This window comes from the organism of the source record quoted next, unplaced genomic scaffold (genome assembly GCF_019419815.1).
Source record: "Pyrus x bretschneideri cultivar Hongxiangsu unplaced genomic scaffold, Pyrus_bretschneideri_v1 Contig47, whole genome shotgun sequence".
Classification (NCBI taxonomy): Eukaryota; Viridiplantae; Streptophyta; class Magnoliopsida; order Rosales; family Rosaceae; genus Pyrus; species Pyrus x bretschneideri.
Window position 1 is genome coordinate 1,963,942 of NW_025999784.1, and position 24,531 is coordinate 1,988,472.

The 24,531-nt window shown below is 34.0% G+C and overlaps 2 protein-coding genes across 2 annotated transcripts; both read left to right on the forward strand.

Annotated features, from left to right (window-relative positions):
• Positions 1 to 3,314: 3,314 nt before the first annotated feature.
• On the forward strand, positions 3,315 to 8,602 carry LOC125469889 (receptor-like protein EIX1). The gene is made up of 4 exons (XM_048567949.1): positions 3,315 to 4,049; positions 4,965 to 5,498; positions 7,651 to 7,763; positions 8,239 to 8,602. The coding sequence occupies exons 1-4, from the start codon at positions 3,315 to 3,317 to the stop codon at positions 8,600 to 8,602; spliced, it is 1,746 nt and encodes a 581-aa protein (XP_048423906.1).
• On the forward strand, positions 5,785 to 14,687 carry LOC108867558. Its single transcript, XM_048567950.1, has 8 exons — positions 5,785 to 6,106; positions 7,651 to 7,763; positions 8,292 to 9,074; positions 9,150 to 9,214; positions 10,545 to 12,965; positions 13,057 to 13,365; positions 13,454 to 13,559; positions 13,662 to 14,687. The coding sequence occupies exons 5-8, from the start codon at positions 10,699 to 10,701 to the stop codon at positions 14,352 to 14,354; spliced, it is 3,375 nt and encodes a 1,124-aa protein (XP_048423907.1). The 5' UTR covers positions 5,785 to 6,106; positions 7,651 to 7,763; positions 8,292 to 9,074; positions 9,150 to 9,214; positions 10,545 to 10,698; the 3' UTR covers positions 14,355 to 14,687.
• The last annotated feature ends 9,844 nt before the right edge of the window (positions 14,688 to 24,531 follow it).

A 24,531-nucleotide genomic window follows, 5' to 3' on the forward strand; every position in this document is an offset into this window, starting at 1 on the left:
GGTAAAGGAAAGGTTTTGTTGTTGTTGTTGGGGGGAAGTTGATTAGGAGCTTGCATGTGTACGCATTGGAATGAGGGGAAGAGGAAATGGGTTGTATGTGGAGCTGACTGCCGAGCCGTTTCTGAGATTGATAAAATTTCCAGCTTCCCAAGTGCTCCAAGGGCATGTCAATGGTTGCTGGGTTTGCATTTTAGCATTTCATAAGAATTCACTTCCTGATTTTACATGCATTGCCGCTATTCTTTCAGTCTCCATGTACCATTTTTAGTCTAATGAATTTAGTCTTATGTTTTAACTCTGCTTTTGATGTTTTTCACGGTATTGTCTTTTGGTTGGGGTTGTCGTTATTTGTGTTTGTGATGTACTAATTTCAGTATTACTCGATTACGGATTTGTAAACATGCCATTAGAATGATTAGCTTGATGTTTAGGATTTGGTTGTCTACATTTTTTGGACCTTTTACCCTTTTAAATTTTGCTCATTCCCCCGACAATTCATGACTTCGCCACTGACTGAAGATAAACACGTATTTTGTTGGGGCTTCACTTGTTTTGGCATTTCAAGGAAAGAAGAAAGGAGATTGCGGTGTATTGTAATACAAACACGTGATGTACTGATTCTCTCATATTTTAGTGCATGGATTGATTATGAATGTTATATTCTAAAGTATGAATTGGATCGTCTACTCATAATATAATATGTGAGTCTGTTATATATACCATGTGGATATGTTCTAGTAATGTTTCAATAATTTTTCTTGATGAAGAGTCTTTGGTTTGCTTTCTATTATGTTACTAGTTGCATGGAAGAGTGCATTTTGCTCACGATCCTTAATGGCTACATTAATTATGATTGGTTTAGTTTAGGTTTTGAGATTTAAGTAGCAGACAAATCTAATCACATTCATCGACAACAATTCATGTGGCGGGAATGCTCGTAAAAATGCATTTTGAGTAGAAAAGCTAAGGTTAGAAGACAACCATTTCACCCGGTCTCCTGCAATCTTTAAAACTCAATGCAACTGCTGAAAATTCTTTATTGTATCGATGTATCGAAGAATTGAGTGAATCTCTTGCAATCTTTAAAACCTAATGCAACTTCCGAAAATTCTATACTGTATCGATGTATCAGTTAACTGAGTTTAAATATTTTTAGCCGATCAAACATTGGTGCATCCTGTAGATTGACGTAGTATAAAACCCCAAAAGGAAGCCTCTTGCAAATAACCCAACGGGTAGGTTTAGTCAAGCATTGACATCTTCCCAGAAATACAAGCATAGGTTGAAGCATCTGAGGGGGGAAATGACATCACTTTCTCAAATTTTGTCACCACTTTATCATAGTCAAGCAGATTGAGCACGCTAAGTTAGCCATTGCTATACACAAAATACATGCTCCACCTAACACCAAAAAAGAATCCAAAAAAGTAATGAGTGCTATTATGTCCACCATATTATCTAATTTTTTTTCCCCATTTTTTAATGAAAGTTTTAGTGACAAGTTTATTTTATTGCAAAATTAGATAGAACAACATAAGCAAATATAAAAAAAAGTGTCTTTTGTTTGGGAACTGAAGTGACGTAGGCGATCCTGCACACCATCGCTCCTCACATCCCAACTCAAACCCCACCAAAAGACCCAAGGTTTAAGTGGTCCTTCCCCTTGATTGAGCAAACATATTATGCAATTCTTAGGATTTAAGGAACGATTCTTGGTATGGACGCAAATAGGGAGAAAAATGGAATAAATCACGTCCCTTCCTCTAGTTGAGCCAAACGATAAGGACCCTAAAAGGTACGAACAGAGCTAGGGATTAGGGCTTCTATCTTTGTCTATCTCTCTTGCAATTTCGTAAATGCATGTGAATCAATGAACAAATTTATAGATAAATTAGTTTAGAATATCGCTAATATTTTTTTTTAAAATACCGCAAATAGCAAGTCATCCTCACTGGGATTGCCAATTGCCTCTTTCTTGTTTCTTCCAATCCCTTTCACCAATTATGATATATGAATTTCCACGGCTAGCCATCTCAGTCATGCATTCACTATATCTGCTTCTACACGGCTTCATTAAAATTTGGAAAAGTACATAGAAAATTTCTTGTATTGTGAAAAACAAATAAGAAAGCAACAAGTGTAACAATGATTATTTTAGACTGTTAGTCACAATTCCGCTGTGTGGTGTAGGCGAAGGACTGCAAACTTGTCCAACCCGATACATCTAAATCTGTTTTCGTAATTTACCGAAAGAAAAGAACAGTAAATAAGATGATAAGTTGTGAATTGTGATGGAACATGAAGACCCTTAATTCAAAGTCTCCGTTGCATATGGATTTCTACAACCCATCACAACTAGGTACCTGATATGACGACAAAGGACTTGCAAACTTGTAAAAGGGGTTGTGAACAACTGTCACTCATTTCGTTTTCCAATAGATCGGTTTTTCAACACAAGGAATTTGGAATTTAAAGGAAAACAAGAAAAATTCAAAACAGGAAATTAAACAAATCCTAATTGAAAGATGCAAACCTAAATCCATAAGAGCAACGAAACCTAAACATATTCTCACACTTCCCTCTTTTATTATTCTCCAACAGGGTCCAAAACTAGGGTTTACATGGCATATGTTAAATCAGGAAGAAACCAAAGTGGTGTTAGTTAGGATTATATTTCATAAAGATGATCATAGTAATCCTAGGAATAGTATGATTACTTGTATAAGAAGGAATCACAATTCTTGAGTGAAACTAATTTTAGTCGAACTAGTACACGGATATACCATGATCATCATGATATATAAAAAGGAATTTTTTTTTTTTTTAGTACAACAATATATTTTACACTAAGAGAACGAGGGAGTTTGGCTAAGCCACACAATGAACAACCTAGTTTGGTATCAAATTCGCCATTCTTGAGACTCGAACCTAAAATCTCTCATTTACAAGTGAAGAGGAATACAACTAGACCGAAAGTACTTAACAACAATATAAATCTCACAATTAGCAAAACCTTTTCGCATCTCTCTCTCTCTCTCGTGCGTATCATACAAACTTAGCTTCTCATCATATAGTTGAAGTCTTGAAGATGTCGACAGTCTAGGAACACAGTCAATAACGACAACGCTTACATGGTATGTGTGATGGCAGAAGATACATAAAAACATTTAGCTGATTGAGGCAGGAAATACCTCTTAATTTTTTTCCATGCATCCAAACACTCTGTAACATCTCTTCTGGACTACATTCCTAGTGTAATGTGGGGGATTCTTTGAATTTATTCCTATTTGTTGTTTTTACTTTTGGTCCTTGATATGTCGTATAATGGCATTAAAAGTTCTTCATTTCCTGGCTGGTTTTTTAATCTTACCAACCTCGTAACACTTGATCTATCCGGGAATGATTTCAAGGATTCTTTTCCAAGTGAATTTTCAAACTTGAAATCTCTCAAAAACCTTTATTTATCTGAAATAGGCTTAAAAGGTCAAATTCCTAAAGTGAGTGGAAATTTCTGCAAGCTAAAGGCCTTAAGTCTTTCAAAGAACAAATTTGATGGGGGGATTGAAGAGTTTTGGAGGAGTCTCTCCAATTGTCCAAGTAATACATTAGAGTCACTAGATTTGTTTTTTTGCAAGCTTGAAAGCCAATTGCCGGTCTTTTTAGGAATGTCTAAAAGTTTGCAAAATCTCAACCTTAGAGGAAACTCTTTGTGGGGCTCAATTCCAGATTCCATCGGAAACTTGTTGTCCTTGAGAACACTAGACCTCACTTATAATCATATGAATGGCTCCATTCCACAAAGTATAGGACAACTTTATGAGCTACGTTCCCTATCTCTATCTGGTAACTCATGGGAAGGCATTATGACAGAGACCCATTTCATAAATCTTACCAGATTACAAAATTTTCGAGTAGGAACTATAGATCGACCCATGTCCTTCCTTTTCCGAGTAGGAAATATAGACCGACTTATGTCCCTCATTTTCGACGTGGCTTCTGATTCAGTTCCTCCCTTCAAGTTCCACACAATTGAGATCTTGAATTGTCAGGTAAGTCCTGGTTTTTGGGTATGGCTTCAAACTCAAACTAAACTGTATTCTGTTATTCTTCTTGGTAATGGAATCTCGAATTCTATACCAAAGGAATGGTTGTTGAAGATATCTTCCCAACTCCACCAACTAGACTTGTCTCACAACCAATTTTGTGGAAACTTTCCATTCCATTTGAAATTTCCAAATTTGGAGTCTATTGATTTGAGCCCAATTCCACTTTGGGGCTTCACTAATGTCCATTCCCTTTATCTAGAAAGCAATTTCTTTTCTAGGCCAATTCCCTCAAATATTGACCAAATGATGCCCAATTTGAATGAATTGTTACTTGATGAGAATTATTTGAATGACACTATTCCTCCCTCTATTTGTAACATCTTGGAGTTGCAAATCTTGTCTCTAAGGAGAAATCAATTTTCTGGAGAACTCCCTCATGCATAGAGTGTGGAGGGCAAGATGGCGTTTTTAGATGTTGGTCAAAACAATCTCTTTGGTAGGATTCCCATTGCATTGGGGGTACTAAGTTCCCTAGAAATATTAAAGCTCAACGACAACAATTTTGACGGTGAAATTCCTTATTCTTTGCAAAATTGTTCTAACAAGTTATCTGGGAACATACCTCTATGGATAGGAGGATCAAATGTATCTATGTTGTTAATGCTACGATTACGGTCCAACTATTTAAATGGATGTATTTCCCATCAAATGTGCAATCTTCATGGCCTTCACATCCTCGATCTTAGTCACAACAGCCTTTCAGGTACTATTCCCATGTGTTTGGATAATTTAAGATCTCTGGTCAATGATACTTATGATAGATACTACTATGTTAAGTATTATGGAAAGTATGAGCAAGCCATACTGACACTAAAAGGAGAAGAACTTGTGTAAAACACGACTCTATATCTTGTCAAGAGCATTGATCTTTCATCAAATAATTTACAAGGTGAAATCCCTAAAGAAATAAGCAGCCTCATTCTATTGGGCACCTTGAATTTGTCCATGAATCAATTGACTGGAAAGAACCCCTCCAAGGTCGGAAACTTGCATCGGCTCGAAACTCTTGATCTATCACACAACCACCTCTCAGGACAGATTCCTCAAAGCTTGTCATCTTTAACCTCTTTGTCCCACTTGGACTTGTCTTACAACAATTTGTCCGAAAGAATTCCTTCTAGAAATCAACTTCAAACGCTCAATGTTCCATCCATTTATACGGGCAATCCATGGCTATGTGGCCTTCCTCTCTCAACTAAGTGCCCTGGAGATGACACTTTTACTTCTAAGGATGCAAAGGACAAGAATGAAGAAGGAAATGATAAGTTGTGGTTCTATGTTAGCATGGTACTTGGCTTTATCGTAGGCTCTTGGGGCGTCTGCGGCACGCTGATCTTAAAAACATCGTGGAGGTATGCTTATTTTCAACTCTTGGATGACATCAAAGATAAGGTAGCACTAGCAATTGCCCTGAAAGTGGCTCGTTTCAAAAGATTTTTTTTTTCTGAAGTTTGATTGTACTAATATATAATGTGATGTTTTTTCCTTTCTACTTTGTTCTTTGGTACTTGCAACTTATTTATTAAATAAAAGAATTGTATCTTTCAATAAGTGTTCCCACAAAGAATAATTTAACGACTATCTATTTAATGTTGCAATTTAACAAAATATCACTATGTTCATAAAGTAGATAAACACACGTACATATTCTTCTCTTTTACACTTGAATGTCGTCGAACTCGGCCAGTGGTAGTCTACCTCCTCCGCCTTCTCGATGCTGCAAAACCGTACAAAAATAGGAGGGAGACAAGGAGGAAGAAGAAGGAGAAGAAGTTGGACCCTTGAATTGGGAAAAGGATTGAACTTCTAGAGGCGAGTGAATTGGGTTTGAAGATTTGAGGGTTTTTTGGCGTCTCTGGCTTCTGCTCTGAAAGTATGGAGAAATGGCTGAGATAGATCTACAATGGATAATTTGATATGGCGTGTCAAGTGAGGGGCTAGGGCTAGAGGGATGGGGGCTTCATCTCTATTCTCGCTTGCTGAAACTTTCCGCTCTTCAGGTAATCTCTCAGTTGAAATGCTGACAGATCTTCATCACCTAACCATTAATCGAAGGCTAAAACACACACATATTGAAGGATTACTAAAAATCTACACAGGAGAAACACCATATGAATAACACCCGATTGAAAAAAACCAGAGTAAGAGAGGGCACTTTATCACAAAGCTTATGTTCTTAATACAGAAATTTCAGAACATAGTTGCATATAGTCATGAAAAAAAACCCTACTCTCAGTGAACAATCACACACAAAAACTGAAACGAGAGAACATTTTGTGTTGACACTGGGAAATGCTTCGTATACTAACACTTAGACTAATAAAAAAACATCGAAGCAGCTTCTGATCAAAGGGTGCTTGATTGTTAAGTAAAGATGGATATGTATTTGCAATATCACTGATGTATATGCCACCAATAAGTTTAGCAGATACAGCTTCGCTGATAAGTAATTGCTACAGAACTCAAATGCAAGAGATATCCAACTTGGTCCAAGAATCTTAAGGTGATTTAGGACCAGAATCAATAGATATTGCACTTATACACGCCTCTTCTCCACACAGCAGACATTAAACTGAAAATAGAAGCACAAATTGGAGATAGAAAATTATCACACCAGTAATATAGGAACTGCATTATTTTGCAACTCCTGTTTGATGAAGTCCTTCTGCAAGTACGAATTTAATTAGCAGTCAACTGTATGTGACACTCTACACTATTTTTTATTTTATTGAGGAACAAGACACTATTATAACTAATAAGTTCCAATATAGACAAATTGGCGGAAGAGTACCATTAGGAAAACTACTGAAATGGAGTTTTGAAAAATAAAGGTAGGATCTGGAAGTCAAAGTTGGATTCTGTTGTAAAAGAGAAAATGCATGGACTTTGGAATGACATGAAAAACTGTACGATCAGAAGCTCAATTCAGATATTTGGATTCAAAATTCAGTCATTGTTAATACCAGCAGATCAACAACAACGCATTTGATTTGGGAGGCAATGACATTCAATATGTTTCACTCCATTATGCGGGTATTTTTTCGATAGATTTATGTATTTTTATCCCCCAGTGAATTCGAAATGAAATCAGAAAAACGGATTTAGTAAACAAATTGATGAAATTTTTATTTTCGTGTCCTGTTTTTGATTTGTTTGGTTTGGAATTATATTACTTTTTGCTTTTTTAGAGAATAAAGTTGCCCTTGATTTTCCAGTGACATTTGTGTAGCCTGCATTTAGTCATATAATGAATGGTGGTGTAAATTCAGTTCTTATAGACAATTTTTTTTTAAAGATTTCTGGGTTTCTTTTTGCTTCTTATCTGTTAAATTACTCATCTGGAAGTTAATTTTGTTCAAAGACTAAGCATTGTTCTTCAATTAAAGATTTCTGGGTTTTTTGGGTTGCTTCTTTTCTGTTAAATTACTCATCTGGAAGTCAATTTTGTTCAAAACTAAGTATTGTTCTTCAATTTCGTTAGTTCTCCAGAAATGTCTGAGAATCCATCAATATGATATATTATAATTCTGACCCTCCTCTTCAGCTCCGGCCGCAGGTGCGTGAAGGCCACGTGATCCTGGTCGACTGTCTCTTCCTCCACAGTTCTGGACAATGGTTTCGAAGCTCTGGCGATTCTGACAGGTCAATAACAACAAGGTAATGGAATTCAATGTTTTGTGTATTTAGACGTAGGCATTATACATTTTAATTGATGCACATACTTCTAGAGGCTATACAGATAATGATGGAAAAATCCTGCTAGGGGATTCAATAAGGAAGAAGCTAGACTTGGTAAATGCCTGAGATTAACCAAGTTCACCGCCACTTTGCCATCCCCGTGATTTTTTTTAAGACCTTCTGCGTTGTTTGCTACAGTTGACAAGCATATTTTTTTTATTAGACCTTTCGGGTTGAGTCTTTTGACAGAATCCACATTGTATTCAACTTTTTGACATTCCACAAACTGACAGAATCCATATTTTTTTTATTACATTTTCTGCTAGAAGGCTGGAATTGAAAATATAAACATTCTTGCATATAATGGTGACTAAAGGCGTACTTCAAGGCACAGAAATTACGAAGTTTGTAGTCCTGTTAATTTTGAATACTATTATGTATTTCAACATACTAGTGTTCCACTGTCCAAAAAGAAAACAATTGTACGAGTTTCTGATTTTCTTGCAGTTGAAGAGGATCCTGCTGATGCTGAACCTAAGTTTAACCCTTTTACTGGATCTGGAAGACGCTTGGATGGGAAACCTTTGAAATATGAGCCAGCACCGGCTTCTTCCTCAGGATCCAAAGACAAGAAACCTGTAGTTACCAATGGAAATGCGCAACCTTCTACAGGATCTAGTTCACAAGCTACCAGCGGTCAGGCTCAGGGAAAACTTGTTTTCGGAGCAAACACTACTACAAAAGGACCTAATAGTGTCACTTCTTGCGTCGGTTTAATATTATATAGTGGCGAAAAAGAGATTTGCGACACTCACTGAAGATGACGTCGTATTTAGTGTCGCTTATAAGCGTCATAAAATTTCTATGTCGCTTTTAAACCGACGTAAAAATTTAGTGTCGCTTATAACCGACATATATTTTAATATTTTTAAGCAATGGCGTCACTTTAAATAAAATAGTGTCGCTTTTAAGCGACATAAACTATGGGTGTCGCTTCTAGGCGACACTAATTCTTGTTTTTAATATTTTAAATCCTGCGTCGGTTTTGAGCGACATATATTTTGAAAACCAGTGTCGGTTGTAAGCGACACATTGTTGCTCTTTATACCCTCTCCCCCGTGTTTTCTTTTTCTTCTCTTGCACTTTTCTTATTCGTTCTTCCAACCTTTACAAAGTCTCCCGTGTTCTTCTTTCAGCTTTCTCCTGTGGTTTGCACTTCATTTGTTCCTCTGTTCTCTCTTTCAGCTTTCTCCTTTGGTTTTCAAAATTCATTTGTTCCTCTTCACAACAGTAAGTTTTTCTTGCTTATAATATTTTTATTTTCTCCTCTTATGTTTAATTTTTAGTTACAATTTATTTTTGTAGGAAAGTTATTGGAGTTGGTTGAGTACATAAAGAATTGTTGACGTCGAAATTCTTCAACAAATCAGGTTTGTATCCCTAACTTCTTTAATTTTTAAATTGTATAATACACAAGTTTATTTATTTAAAAATTATAATTTAAGCACTTAGATAAAATTCTACTATTTTTGTTAAATTAATAAAAATTTAGTCGAATTAATTAATTTTGTCACTCTAATTGTTATTTTAATTTGTTGTTATTTTGATAATTTTTTGTTGTTATTTACTAGAATGAATTAGATGAACATAATTTGAATTGTTATGAGAAAATGGAATGAATAATATTTATAAACATTTATGTTAAATTAACAATATTAAATATAACATAAACTTATAATATTGAGTAATATAAGAATATATTATGTTAATTTTTTTTTTTTTGCACTCTTAAGTGTTATTTTAATTTGTTGTTATTTTGATAATATTTTGTTGTTATTTACTAGAATGGATTAGATGAACATAATTTGAATTGTTATGAGAAAATGGAATGAATAATATTTATAAGCATTTATGTTAAATTAACAATATCAAATATAACATAAACTTATAATATTGAGTAATATAAGAATACAATATGTTAATTTTTTTTTTTTTTTTGCACTCTAATTGTTATTTTAATTTGTTGTTATTTTGATAATTTTTTGTTGTTATTTACTAGAATGGATTAGATGAACATAATTTGAATTGTTATGAGAAGATGGAATGAATAATATTTATAAGCATTTATGTTAAATTAACAATATTAAATATAACATAAACTTATAATATTGAGTAATATAAGAATATATTATGTTAATTTTTTTTTTTTTTTTGCACTCTAATTGTTATTTTAATTTGTTGTTATTTTGATAATTTTTTGTTGTTATTTACTAGAATGGATTAGATGAACATAATTTGAATTGTTATGAGAAGATGGAATGAATAATATTTATATGCATTTATGTTAAATTAACAATATTAAATATAACATAAACTTATAATATTGAGTAATATTATAATATATTATGTTAAATTTTTTTTTTTTTGCACTCTAATAAGAATATAAGCTAAACTTATAATATTTAGGAATATAAGAATATAAGAATATAACCTTTCATAAGAATATAACCTAAACTTATAATATAAGAATATCCTTTCATATAAGAATATAACCTTTCATATAAGAATATAACCTAAACTTATAATATTTAGGAATATAAGAATATATTAATTAATTTTTTTTGCACTCTAATTGTTATTTGAATTTGTTGTTATTTTGATAAGTTTGATAACTTTTGGTTGTTATTTATTAGAATGGATTAGATGAGCATAATTTTGACAACTTTTTGTTGTTATTTTAATTTGTTTTTACTATAATAGGTGTTGAAAATTAAAAGATTGCAATCGTGATAGAGTTCGAGGGGTGAAAGATAGAAATTGAAAATTTTGATAGTTATGCCTACATGATAGGGATTGAAAGATTGTAGGCATCTTAGTGTCAACGTAATATTTTACCTTCGTAAAGTGGTAAAATATGGACAGGAGTTGGTTGACAATACCCCGAAATTTTGAAGCGTATACAACTGGAATTAATTTGTTTTTGGATCAAGCAGTTGCAAATGGTGTTGGTCCTGATAAGTTTAGATGTCCTTGCAAAAGATGTTGTAATCGATATTCTTTTGTTAGGAACACCATTGTTGAACATCTCATATTGTATGATATGGATAAAGATTATAAAAACGCTTGTTGGCGACATCATGGCGAGCAAAACATTGGAGAGCAAAATGTGGGAATTGGAGAAGAAGAAACAGGAGATGAGGTGATTGGCATGCATGATTTTCTTAATGATGTATTTGTCCAACCATTAACAGAAGAATGTGTTGGGCCATCTACTGAACCCCCTATTGGGGAAGGGCGTCCAGAAGAGGTGCAGACTTTTTTTAAGTTGCTTGAAGAGGCAGATCAAGATTTGTGGCCAGGTTGTAAGGAGTTTAAGAAATTGGAAGCAGTTGTAAGATTGTATCAGATCAAGTGTTTAGCGGGAATGCCTGACGAGATCTTCACCACTTTACTGGAGTTAATTAAAAGAATGTTGCCTGAAGGGGATTGTTTGCCTGAATCTTGTTATAAAGCAAAAAAACTTATAAATGACTTGGGGCTGTCGTATGTGAAAATTGATGCATGTCCCAATGATTGCATGATCTATTGGAAAGATACTTCAGATTTGACCGTGTGCTCAGTTTGTGGTAAATCAAGATATAAAATTACCAATGCAGAGGATAGCTCGAGGAAAAAGGTCGCAGCTAAGGTTATGTGGTATTTTCCTTTAAAACCACGATTGCAACGCTTTTTTATGTCGAAGCATATGGCTGAACATATGAGATGGCATGCAACTGAATGTCCTAAGGATGAGTTTATGAGACATCCTTCAGATTCTCCCGCATGGAAGCATTTGGATAATTTATATCCGGATTTTGCGTCAGAAATTCGAAATGTCCGATTAGGGTTAGCCAGTGATGGATTTAATCCTTTTGGGAAAATGAGGAATGATCATAGCACATGGCCTGTGGTGCTTTCTGTTTATAATTTGCCACCTTGGATGTGCATGAAGCAACCAAATTTGTTATTGTCTTTGTTAATACCAGGATCGTGCAGTCCTGGTAAAGAGATTGATGTATACATGCGTCCATTGATTGACGAGCTGAATGAGTTGTGGGAGGTGGGCATTCCCACTTATGATGCGTTTTCCAACCAAAGTTTTACGATGAAGGCTGCCGTGTTATGGACCATAAGTGATTTTCCGGCTTATGGAATGTTGTCAGGATGGAGTACACATGGTTATAAAGCTTGTCCACATTGCATGCATGATAAAGAATCTATTTACTTGCCAGCGAGTCGCAAGATTTGTTATATGGGGCATCGACGATTTCTTGAAGATAATCATAGGTTTCGAAGGCAAACCATCACTTTTAATGGTCGTCGAGAGCATCGTACTGCACCAAGGCAGTGGACTGGTTTACAATGTCTCGAAGAACTTTCTACATTGAGATTTACTTTTGGAAAACCAAACAAGGATGCTTCAGTTGGGCAACGCAGAAGAAGAGCTTCGAGCAGTACAAGTAGTAACAGTCAGTGGAAGAAGAAATCGATTTTTTATGAACTACCTTATTGGAGGCATCTCTTGATTAGACACAATCTTGATGTTATGCATATCGAGAAGAATATATGTGACAGTGTGGTGGGAACATTGCTAGATATAGAAAAGTCTAAAGATGGATTGGCGGCACGTGCAGATCTTGAATTCTTGAACATAAGACATAGTCAACACCCACGTAGAGAAGGAAATAGAACATTTCGACCTCCAGCATTGTTCACATTGAAAAGAGAAGAAAAAACTGCGTTTTGTAAAGTATTGTCTACTATTCGGGTCCCAGATGAATATTCATCAAATCTGTCACGATGTGTGCACGTGAATGAACGAAAAATACATGGGTTGAAAAGTCATGATTGCCATGTTTTAATGCAGCAGTTACTCCCGCTTGCAATACGCCCGGTTTTGCCTAAAGCTGTTACTATGGTTTTATTAGAGTTGAGTGCAATTTTCAGACAGTTATGTAGTAAGAAGGAGTCTGAGGAAGGATTTAAGCAACTGAATTCAAGAATTGCCTTGACATTATGTCAACTTGAGAAAATATTCCCTCCTGCATTTTTTGATATAATGGTGCACCTCCCAGTTCACTTGGCAGATGAAGTAGCGCTTACAGGGCCTGTTCAATATAGATGGATGTATCCAATTGAACGGTAATGAATAAATTTTTATAATTTTTTTACAATTGTAGTCATAACTTTAATTAATAATTATAATAATTTGTATTTCGTTTTATAATTGTAGGTATTTGCAAACACTGAAGCGCTATGTTCGTAATAAGGGTCATCCTGAAGGTTCTATTGCTGAAGCATATTTGGTGGATGAGTGCTTGTCATTTTGTTCCATGTATCTTAGAGACGTTGAGTCTCGTCGTACCCGTAGAGGCCGAAATGAAGATGGGATTGGACGTGGAGTATCTGGTGGGTTATCAATTTTTGACTCGAAAGGATGTTATATGGGTTCAGGAGAAAATGTGGAGCTCAATCTAAATGTTCTTGATCAGTGCCATAGATACATTCTAAATAATTGTGATGAAGTTAGCCCATTTAGAAGGTAAGAATGTTTAATCATACGTCTTAATGTTTTATTGGTTTTCTTAACTTTGAAAAAATAATTATCTAAATTGGACATAATTGTGTAGGCAACATGAAGAATTCTTGAAAACTAAATATCGTCGAGAAAGGTTAACTATGCGACAAATTAAAGAGCTAAGCAAGAAAGAATTTCCAGAATGGTTCAAGCAACATGTGAGTTGATATAATAATCATATTATTTATTTATTGTTTTGCATTTTAATTATAACATGTTTATAGTTATTCTGTCAATATTTATCTTCATACTTATTACAGATGAATTCAAGATATGATGCTAATGACACATTGATATCTCAAGACTTGCATTGGCTAGCTAATTATCCTAGTAGGGTTGTGAGCAGATACAAAAGTCACATTGTTCATGGATTTAGATTTCGTATAAAATCTGTGGATGATAAGCATAAGAATCAAAACTGTGGTGTCTTTGTACCTGCAAATGTTCCTGGAGCAATTGGGCAAGTAAATTGTTATGGCAGAGTTGTAGATATGTTCGAGGTCAAATATTGTGGTCCTACTGAAGCAGGAGATAGGGGTCGAGCTGTGATGTTATTTAAGTGCGAATGGGTTAATAGTGAAAGTCCACGAGGAATGAAGACTGATCAATATGGATTTACTATGGTGAATTTCAATCAATTGGGATTTAAAGAGGATCCTTTCATACTAGCATCACAAGCATTACAGGCATTTTACGTGGAGGACACGATTGAAAAAGATTGGCACGTAGTTGTTCGAACTCAGCCAAGAGATTTATTTGACGTATTAGAGGATAGTGATGCTATTGATGATTATGACACGCCGAACTTGGATGATCGAATTCTTGATAATGAAAATTTTCATACAAGGGTTGGCGTGGAAGAGACTCTCTTTCTTGAATCATTAGCGTTGCCTACCGGGTTCGTTAATCATGCCAATACCGACGAAGAGCTAACAGATGATGACAGGGAATAAATATATTAATTATTTTTTGTTAATTATTTTTTGTATTAATTAGACTTTGTTTTATTTTGTATGCTATGATATCGTATCATAAAATTATATTTCTGTTTTTTTTTTTCCTTGTTTTCTGTCGCTTTTAACCGACGGCATTTTTCAGGTATGTTAGAATTGGCGTCGGTTTTAACCGACGCAACCCCAGCCTATTTCGACGCAATGTTAACCTTAGGACATGTGTGTCAGACTTGGCGTCGGTTTTAACCGACACAACCCTAGCCTATTTCAACGCAATATGAGACTATTTCGACGCAAGATACTTGTTGTCAATCATATGCATTACCCCTAATAATAATAATTATATATAATTATTTTTTATTATTTGCAGTTTTATAGCCTAAATATTAATAATTATATATTAATTTAATTGTTTTACACCCCTAAAAACAATAATAATTATATATTAATTTAACTGTTTTACACCCCTATACGAATGCAATGAATGTTTTACACCCTAATAATAATAATTATATATAATTATTTTTTATTATTTGTAGTTTTATACCCCTAATAATAATAATTATATATTAATTTAACTGTTTTACACCCCTAAAAACTAAAATAATTATATATTAATTTAACTGTTTTACACCCCTAAAAACTAAAATAATTATATATTAATTTAATTGTTTTACACCCCTATACGAATGCAATGAATGTTTTACACCCTAATAACAAGTGGATACCACAAAATCTTATGTTATACTTAATGAAAGTATAAATAAACTCTAAGTATTAGTCAATCTATCGTTTTACGAATTCTCCAAAACTAATTTCAACGATCCAAACCGTCAAAATTGTTTGTATATGCTTGGAGATCACATCAGCAAAAAATCACAAAAAAAAAACATTCAGAGATCAAGTAACGGGACAAAGCTTTTCGACGGTTATAAACGAAAAATCACGATTTAACGGTTATTTTAACTCCGATTTAGATGATTTTTTATAACTACACTCCTTGACCCTATATGAATACAATGAATGAATTCGATCTTCAATTTAAAATATTTACACAAGTGGATACCACAAAATCTTATGTTATACTTAATGAAAGTATAAATAAACTCTAAGTGTTAGTCAATCTATCGTTTTACGAATTCTCCAAAACTAATTTCAACGATCCAAACCGTCAAAATTGTTTGTATATGCTTGGAGATCACATCAGCAAAAAATCACAAAAAAAAAACATTCAGAGATCAAGTAACGGGACAAAGCTTTTCGATGGTTATAAACGAAAAATTACGATTTAACGGTTATTTTAACTCCGATTTAGATGATTTTTTATAACTACACTCCTTGACCCTATATGAATACAATGAATGAATTCGATCTTCAATTTAAAATATTTACACAAGTGGATACCACAAAATCTTATGTTATACTTAATGAAAGTATAAATAAACTCTAAGTGTTAGTCAATCTATCGTTTTACGAATTCTCCAACACTAATTTCAACGATCTAAACCGTCAAAATTGTTTGTATATTCTTGGAGATCACATCAGCAAAAAATCACAAAAAAAAAACATTCAGAGATCAAGTAACGGGACAAAGCTTTTCGACGGTTATAAACGAAAAATCACGATTTAACGGTTATTTTAACTCCGATTTAGATGATTTTTTATAACTACACTCCTTGACCCTATATGAATACAATGAATGAATTCGATCTTCAATTTAAAATATTTACACAAGTGGATACCACAAAATCTTATGTTATACTTAATGAAAGTATAAATAAACTCTAAGTGTTAGTCAATCTATCGTTTTACGAATTCTCCAAAACTAATTTCAACGATCCAAACCGTCAAAATTGTTTGTATATGCTTGGAGATCACATCAGCAAAAAATCACAAAAAAAAAACATTCAGAGATCAAGTAACGGGACAAAGCTTTTCGATGGTTATAAACGAAAAATCACGATTTAACGGTTATTTTAACTCCGATTTAGATGATTTTTTATAACTACCCTCCTTGACACTATATGAATACAATGAATGAATTCGATCTTCAATTTAAAATACAAAGAGTGACTCAACTCTTCTAAGCTTTCTAGGGTAATTAACTTTCCGATGTGGAGCAACTCTACATATCACCACACTTCCAACTTTGATTTGGGTTCAATGGTGTTTAATCCATTCTAGTAAATAACAACCAAATGTTATCAAATGTATCAAAATAACAACAAATTAAAATAACAATTAGAGTGCAAAAAAAATTAATTTAACATAATATATTCTTATATTCCTAAATATTATAAGTTTAGGTTATATTTAATATTGTTAATTTAACATAAATGCTTATAAATATTATTCATTCCATTTTCTCATAACAACTCAAATTATGTTCATCTAATCCATTCTAGTAAATAACAACAAAAAATTATCAAAATAACAACAAATTAAAATAACAATTACAGTGCAAAAAAATTGATTCAACTTAATAAATTTATTTATTAAAATATTATATGACATAACATAACTAATTATTTTTAAATTTTGGGTAAAACTTTTTTATGTTTTTATGTTTTTGTTTTTGTTCCTTTTTTTTTGGGAAGTACAAATTTTATTTTTATGTTGGGCGGGAGGTTTCCCGGTATTTTTTGCTGGGAATGGGTTGAATTGATTGGCATGTCAACTTGGACTGGTTTTAATCGAGGCAAAATTATACATTTTCGAGACTAATTGAATGTCAGACGATTCTTATTTCGAAGCAAAAGTTTTCATATTTCGACACAAACTTGCTCTTATTAAAAACCTGTCAGGCTAACGTCGGTTAAAACCGACGCAATGTGACCTTATTTCGACGCAAAGGCATTTATGACTGAAACATGTCAGACTTTCAGTCAAAACTATGTCAGGCTATAATATAGGTCGAATCAGATATAGTGGCGGTTTTAAGCGACACAAACCTGTGCTTATTTCGACGCTATGCAAACTAACGTCGGTTTTAAACGACGCACTAGGCCCTTATTTCGACGCTATGCAAGATAACGTCGGTTTAAAGCGACGCAATAGGCTTGCACTGACAAGTATAGCAGGCTTTATGTCAGGTTACGTGTGGGGAGGTTTAGTCAGTGATTGTGTCGGTTTTAAGCGACGTAATGTATTCATATTTCGACGCTAAGTTGTTATCCATATTTAATTTCTTTGTCTCCCTTCACTTCCGTGTTCCACTTCTGTCTCTCGTCTCTATCACCCATTTCTGGCTTCCTCTTTCCCCCATTTCTGGCTTCCTCTTTCCCCCACTTCCTTCTCCTTCCATTAAGTTTTGCAATGGATAATTCCCGTGAAGATCAACGTTCTGAGGAACTTCATTTGGAAGAGGACGAGGGTGATGCTGGTTCTTTTTTGAATTGTTATGAGTGTCAGTTTTTTTTTTTTTTTTTTTTTTGTGTGTTTGAACGATTATTATTGCTAATCTGAAAATATACATTTGTTTCCTAGTTTTTAATTGTGTGTTTGTATTAACAAGGTACATCTCAACGGAGGCGTGGACCCTCAATTCCTAAATGGACGAAACAGCTTTGTTCGTTTGATTCGTCCGGAAAATGCATTAGTGATAACGCTAGTGCTTTTTCAAAACATGTAGCAGCGGAGGTTAGGGACTATAGAAATCTTCCGTTGGAGAAAGATTGGCGTAAGGTTACGGAAGAAGATAAGGAAGCTTTCTGGAATAGAATAAAGGTATATATAGATGTTTTTATTTTTAGTTGAAAATAGAAGAATAGGTCAATGATTGTAATAATATTTGACTAGCGTGATTTTTTTTGTTTTTTGTTTTTATGTATGTAGGGAAGTATCTTTTTTGAAGATGCAGATATAGTAAAAATGCCTTTGATCCGTCATATGACGCTTAAGATTGCGGAGCATGCGCACAAAGAGTTTAGAAATAAGTAAAAAAAAAAGTATTATACTAAAAGAGCAGAACAGGTGCGCAGCGAGCCTCCTCCTGATGTGATTCCTACCCAGTGGAATGATTTGTTGGCATATTGGAATAGAGACAAAACAAAGGTAAACCCTACACGATTTATTTCGTTATAACTTTAAAGTTGCCTAATATAATCTTTTCTTTTTTCGTTCGTTTTTTTTCAGGAGGTTGCTGAAGAAAATAAGATTAATCGGGGATTGAAATCAATGAACCATACTACTGGTACAAAATCCTTTGCAAGAGTGCGGGAAGAATATGTATGGATTGTACATTTTCAAGAGATGATTAATTTTAAATAATTATATTTATTTTTAGTATGAGGTTTGCTTAATTTGTTTGTATGAAATTTTATTTTTGATAAAGCGGAAGAAGCATGGGAAAGAAGCAGATCCTGTAACCTTTTTTCGTGAATGTCATACACGAAAAGATAAAACATGGATTGATGAAACATCGGAGCGTACATGGGTAATTGATTTTTTCGTGTTAGTATTTGATTTTATTAGTATTTATTATCTATAGCTTATTTTTCTGTTTTACGATTGAATTTTTGTTTTTAAAAATTGTAATGCAAGTCAACAACGGAGAGCAACCTGCAAACATTGATTGAGTCGGGCCAAGACGATAATGAAGATCTTAGGACCCAAGTTTATGTTGATACTATGGGTCCTGAGAGGTATAATAGAGTCAGAGGATACGGTTATGGTGTGACTCCTGATATGGTGTCTTATGCATCTTCTGCATCTTCTACATCAATTTCCTCTAGGAGATCATCTAAGAGTTCAATGGCGTTGCTAATGACTCAAAATAATGAGTTGAAAATGAGAGACGAAAATAATAATAAACGGATTTCGGACCTAGAGAACAAGCAAAATCAGTTGTTTGCATGGTTTTTTCAAAGATTTCAGCCACAACCACCATATAGCCCGGGAACCCAACAATCAGGCCACAGTCAACCTCCTCAACAGTCGGGCCAAAGTCAGCCTTCCCCTGCATATCCGTATGCTGGCCATAATCAGCAACCTCTATATCCTGTGTATCTGATGCCTGCGCAGCCCATGCCATACATGCAGCAGCCGCCCATGTCATTCATGCAGCAGCCACCTTATCAAGTGCCAGTATATCGACCTGAGATGGCTGCTCCTAGTGGATCTTTTCCTGAAGTTCCAGTTGGGGGGTTTTCTGGAATGCTTGCAGGTGTTGGATTTGATGTGGACTTGTCGAGGATTTTTGGATCAGATGGAGGATCTCAAGAAGGAGGATCTCAAGGAGGAGGATCTCAAGGAGAAGATTCTCAAGCAGAAGGATCTGGACGACGTTTAGGCGCAGATTCGGTTGGGTAGTTTAATTGGTTCTTTTTCTTGTCGGTTAAATACGACAGTATAATTGGTCTATCTTTTTGTTTTTTTATGTTATGTTTGTAATGTCGGATTTAATGTTTGTTACGACGGACGGCTTTTTGGATTTTATGTGAAATGTTAAATGTACAGTTTGGCACTATTGTTTTTGTTATTTATTTTCATTAATGTTTATTTGATCTTAAAATTTATAATTTTGATTATATAATTTTTTTTGGTTGGAATTAGTTGAAATTGCATGCAGTTGTCCATCTATTTTTATTATTATTAACAAATATAGTGTCGGTTAAGACCGTTACTAGTTTTTATATTTTATTTATTTAATTGTTATCTAACGTCGGTTTAAGGAATATTTTATTTATTTCATTTTAATATAATGTCGCTTTAAAGCGACAGTATCCTGCATACTTTATTATTAAATAGCTGATGCACGTGTAAGTATGCGTCGCTAGTTTTTATATTTTATTTATTTAATTGTTATCTAACGTCGGTTTAAGGAATATTTTATTTATTTCATTTTAATATAATGTCGCTTTAAAGCGATAGTATACTGCATACTTTATTATTAAATAGCTGATGCACGTGTAAGTATGCGTCGCTTTAAACCGACGTTAAGGTTAGTGTCGCTTTAAAGCGACACTGTGTAGTGGCGGATTAAGCTCAAAAAGCGACGCTGAAGCCCTTTTGCGACCCTAGCAATAGTGTCGCTATTGAAAAGCGACATTACATTATGTAATGTCGGATTTGTGCCAAATTTTCGACAGAAAGTTGATTTCTCGTCGGTTTGTCCTCCGCCGGTGATAGCATATATTGTAGTAGTGAAATGCCAGTCGCACTCCTAAGGAGACAAAAAAGGTACTCTTGCTTCTCTTGTTTCATGACTTCCATCAACTAACTTTGGAATTATATTACAAACGTTGCCAGTTTGGTGTGATGCTGATCGTAAATCACTCTTTGTCTTTTCAATTCTGCAGGAAGCTGCAAAAGAGACTAAGAAAGATAAGCAGCCGGAAGTGAAAGAAGACCCGAAATTCCAGCCTTTTATCAACTTTTAGTCAGGTTCAAATTTAGAATGCATTTGTACTCATGAGGCATTGGGGTAAAGTATCTTGGGGATAACGTTTTAGTCAGGTACAAATAGCAACTGTTTTTTTTTTTTGTTATTTATTCAGCTAGGGGATAACTTTTTGTTGTTTGTTGGAAGGAATATTAAAACACATCCACACCCTATTTTATCAAATTGTTCTAAAGTATCTGATGCTGGTTTTAGAATTCTCCTGACTTTCTAACTCAAACCTGTGCCAAGAGAACCCAACTAAAGTGGTTCGCCGCTCCATGTATGAAGTATTACTGAATTATTTGTAATTTTCTAAACTCAATGAAAATTTTTGTGTTGTAAGCATACATATTGAAATTTATGTTATAAATTGTTTGATAAGGAACAGATGTAAATTAGAATCATACTAATATAGGTATGCTATATATTTGTCATTAAAAAATATACGTAAATTTATATACATAAATTTAATAGCTCCATAAATTTGGGTTACTGTTATATTTAGTAGGACCAGTATGGTGCCATTCAGGTGTTTTTGACTAATCTCTGCAGTTTTTCAATTCATCTGGGGTATTTGTGATTTTGAACGACACTAAAAAGATTTATGGGTTATGGGTTATAGGACCCATAAATTTTTTTAGTGTCGTTCAAAATCACAAATACCCCAGATGAATTGAAAAACTTCAGAGATTAGTCAAAAACACCTGAATGGCACCACAGTTAAGTAAATGGGTCCAAATTCGGAGTTGATTTCTTCTTCCCTCAAAATAAGAAGAAAACGCTTCCTCAACTCCATATTTTGGCACCACAGTTATATTTGTGTTCTAAAGCCTTTTACTTCTTCCGGTTTCTTGTGAGCTATTATTTTGCCCATATGTGATTTGTAAAGTGGAGGATTTGATTTCATGTGTCTGAGTGTTTAGGGTTTTGTACCATGCATACTCGAGCTTATTGATCCAAATGGCTGGAACAGTGTGCTCAACCAATTTCATATCCTCAGGCTAAGGAGAGTATATTACTTGCCAATGAGAAATATACTTCATATAATAGCAATGTGATGATGTGTGGCATGCTTTAATTAGGGATAGTTTTGTGTAGTAAGAAAGCCATAGAGAGAGAGTCACATATTTGTTTTTTGGATTTGGTTAATGTAGTGATTACGCTATGAAAGCCGAGGACACACAAATGACACATGTAAAACATTTATTTCATTGCATGTGTACGTATTGGATGAGGGGAAGAGAAATGAGGTTGAGAGGGAGTTTGTGTTCAGAGAAAATGGGTTGTATGTGGAGCTAACAGTTAAGCCACTTCTGAGATTAATGAAATTTCCAGCTTCGCAAGTGCTCCAACGGCATGTCAATGGCAGCTGGGTTTGCATTTTAGCATTTCATAATAATTCACCTTCTGATTTTACATTTGATGAGTCCATTTTATACCATATATTATTTCCTATTCTTGGTATATTTTGGTTATTATTTTGATGAGATTTTGATGCTTTGTTATGTATTTTTAATGTAGGACATACGAATTTGTTTGGAGCATAAGGTAATCAAGCGGTGGAATTTTTGAGTGATTCCAATTGGAGCGGGTTTGTGAATCTGTCGAGAAGATTGTATCAAAATTTCATAATTTTATCCCAAAGTATCTGATCGTGACGAATTAATTTATGCCCACACGCAATGCTGGCAGATTGGGCTGCAGAGCTTATTTGTGATTTTTGGACTAGAAGATGATGCATTTTGGACTTGGGCGCTTCTTGGAACTTGAAGAGGATTCAAGTTGTTTTGGGCCTGTTTTGGAGCCCTGAAGGTCTACAAACGTGGTTATCTCTTTGTGGTCAGATTTCCTAATCAGAATAGGAATGTAATTCCAAGTTATCCTTTTATTATTTTATTTTCTAGTTTTTAGAAAACCTTTTTCTATTAGGGTTTTAATTTGGAGTAATATAAATAAGGCTAATTAGGCATTAGGGTTTTGTAGGCAACACTGAGATAAAAAGAGAGGAGGAGAACACACGCACTATTTTGGATTCAAGTTTATTTCTAGGTGTTTTCTATCCTTGTTCTTAATAATATTTTATTTCAAGATTGTTCGTAGCCTAGTTTCTTTTGCTAGGACGAAGCCTTGAGCCTTAGCAAGAAAATGTAGTTTCTTTTCAATTTACTTATGATATTATGCATGCATGTTTTGAATTATTAATTACTGTTTTAAACTATCTAATTGTCTTAATGATTCGCGATCTTTGAGATATTTAGAAAAGTAATTTGATGCAATTTTGGTCAGAATGTTCCCTAAAATTGATGATGGCTTGTTGTGGTTAATAATTGTAATTTCACTTAGAATAAACACCACATCTTAAGGGTTGCATAGTTTTTCAAAAGGTTTTCATAAAATTTAATCAGTCTTTCATGTTTATATTTTATCCGAACGTCCGGACGGATTGTATGTTAGATATACGTTCTATATTGGAGGTTCCAAGTAGAATATATATATTAGGAAAACCTAACCTTCAAAACATGTATGGGTAAGCCATAAGTAATTGGAAGAACTATGTAGAATTGTTAAGGTGGCGGCTGAACCCTAGGGTTATTACAAATTGATTTTCTTTATTTTATTCTTTAGTCAATTTCTTTAATTGTTTTATTTTAAAATTTGTTTTTATTATATTAAATTTTAAAATAAACATTTTCTAAACTTTGTTTAAATAACTAATGAAGTGTTGGTTTTAAGCACAAATTATTCATTCAATCCCTATAGAAAACAACCTTACTTGAACTGTTATACTACGATAATCTTGTACTCTTGCAAGTATTTTTAAGTGTTTTTATCCCTACTTTTGCAGGTGGTAAAAATCCTTATCAACATGCATTCCCTCTATTCTTTCAGTCTCCATGTACCATTTTTAGTCTAATGAATTTAGTCTTATCTTGTCTATCTGCTTTTGATGTTTATGCTTGAGATGTACTAATTGCAGTATTACCTGATTACGGATTTGTAAACACATCGTTAGAATAATTAGCTTAATGTTTAGGATTTGATTGTCTACATTTTTTTTTTTTGGACCTTTACCCTTTTAAACTTTGCTCCTTCATCCTACAATTCCTGACTTTGTCACTGACTGAAGACAAACATGTATTTTGTTGGGGCTTTACTTGTTTTGGTCTTTCAAGAAAGAAGAAAGTATATTGCAGTGTACTGGAACAGACACATGATATACTGTTTTTCTCATATTATAGTGCGTGGATTGATTATTAATTTTATATTCTAAAGTATAAATTGGATCGTCCACTCATAATATAACATATGAGTCCGTTATATATACTATGTGGGTATGTTCTAGTATATTTCAATAATTTTTCTTGTTGAAGAGCCTTTGGTTTGCTTTCTTTTATGTTACTAGTTGCATCGAAGAGTGCATTTTGCTCACGATCCTTAATGATTGTGAGCATTACCACTACATTGATTATGATTGGTTTAGATTAGGTTTTGACATTTAAGTAGTAGACTCAAAAAAAGCAAGTGGTCTTTTACCACAGTGATGGAAAGGTGTTGTACCTTTGCATGATAGCGTAGGTTCGAACCTCGTCGGCGGCTAATCTAACTTACTAATGATATCGCTCAACTAAAAAAAAAAAGTAGTAGACAAATCTGATCACATTCATCGACAACAATTCTTGTGGTGGCAATGCTCATAAAAATGCACTTTGAGTGGAAAAGCTGGGGTTAGAAGACAACCATTTCACTGAATCTCTTACAATCTTTAAACCCTAATGGAATTGCCGAAAATTCTAT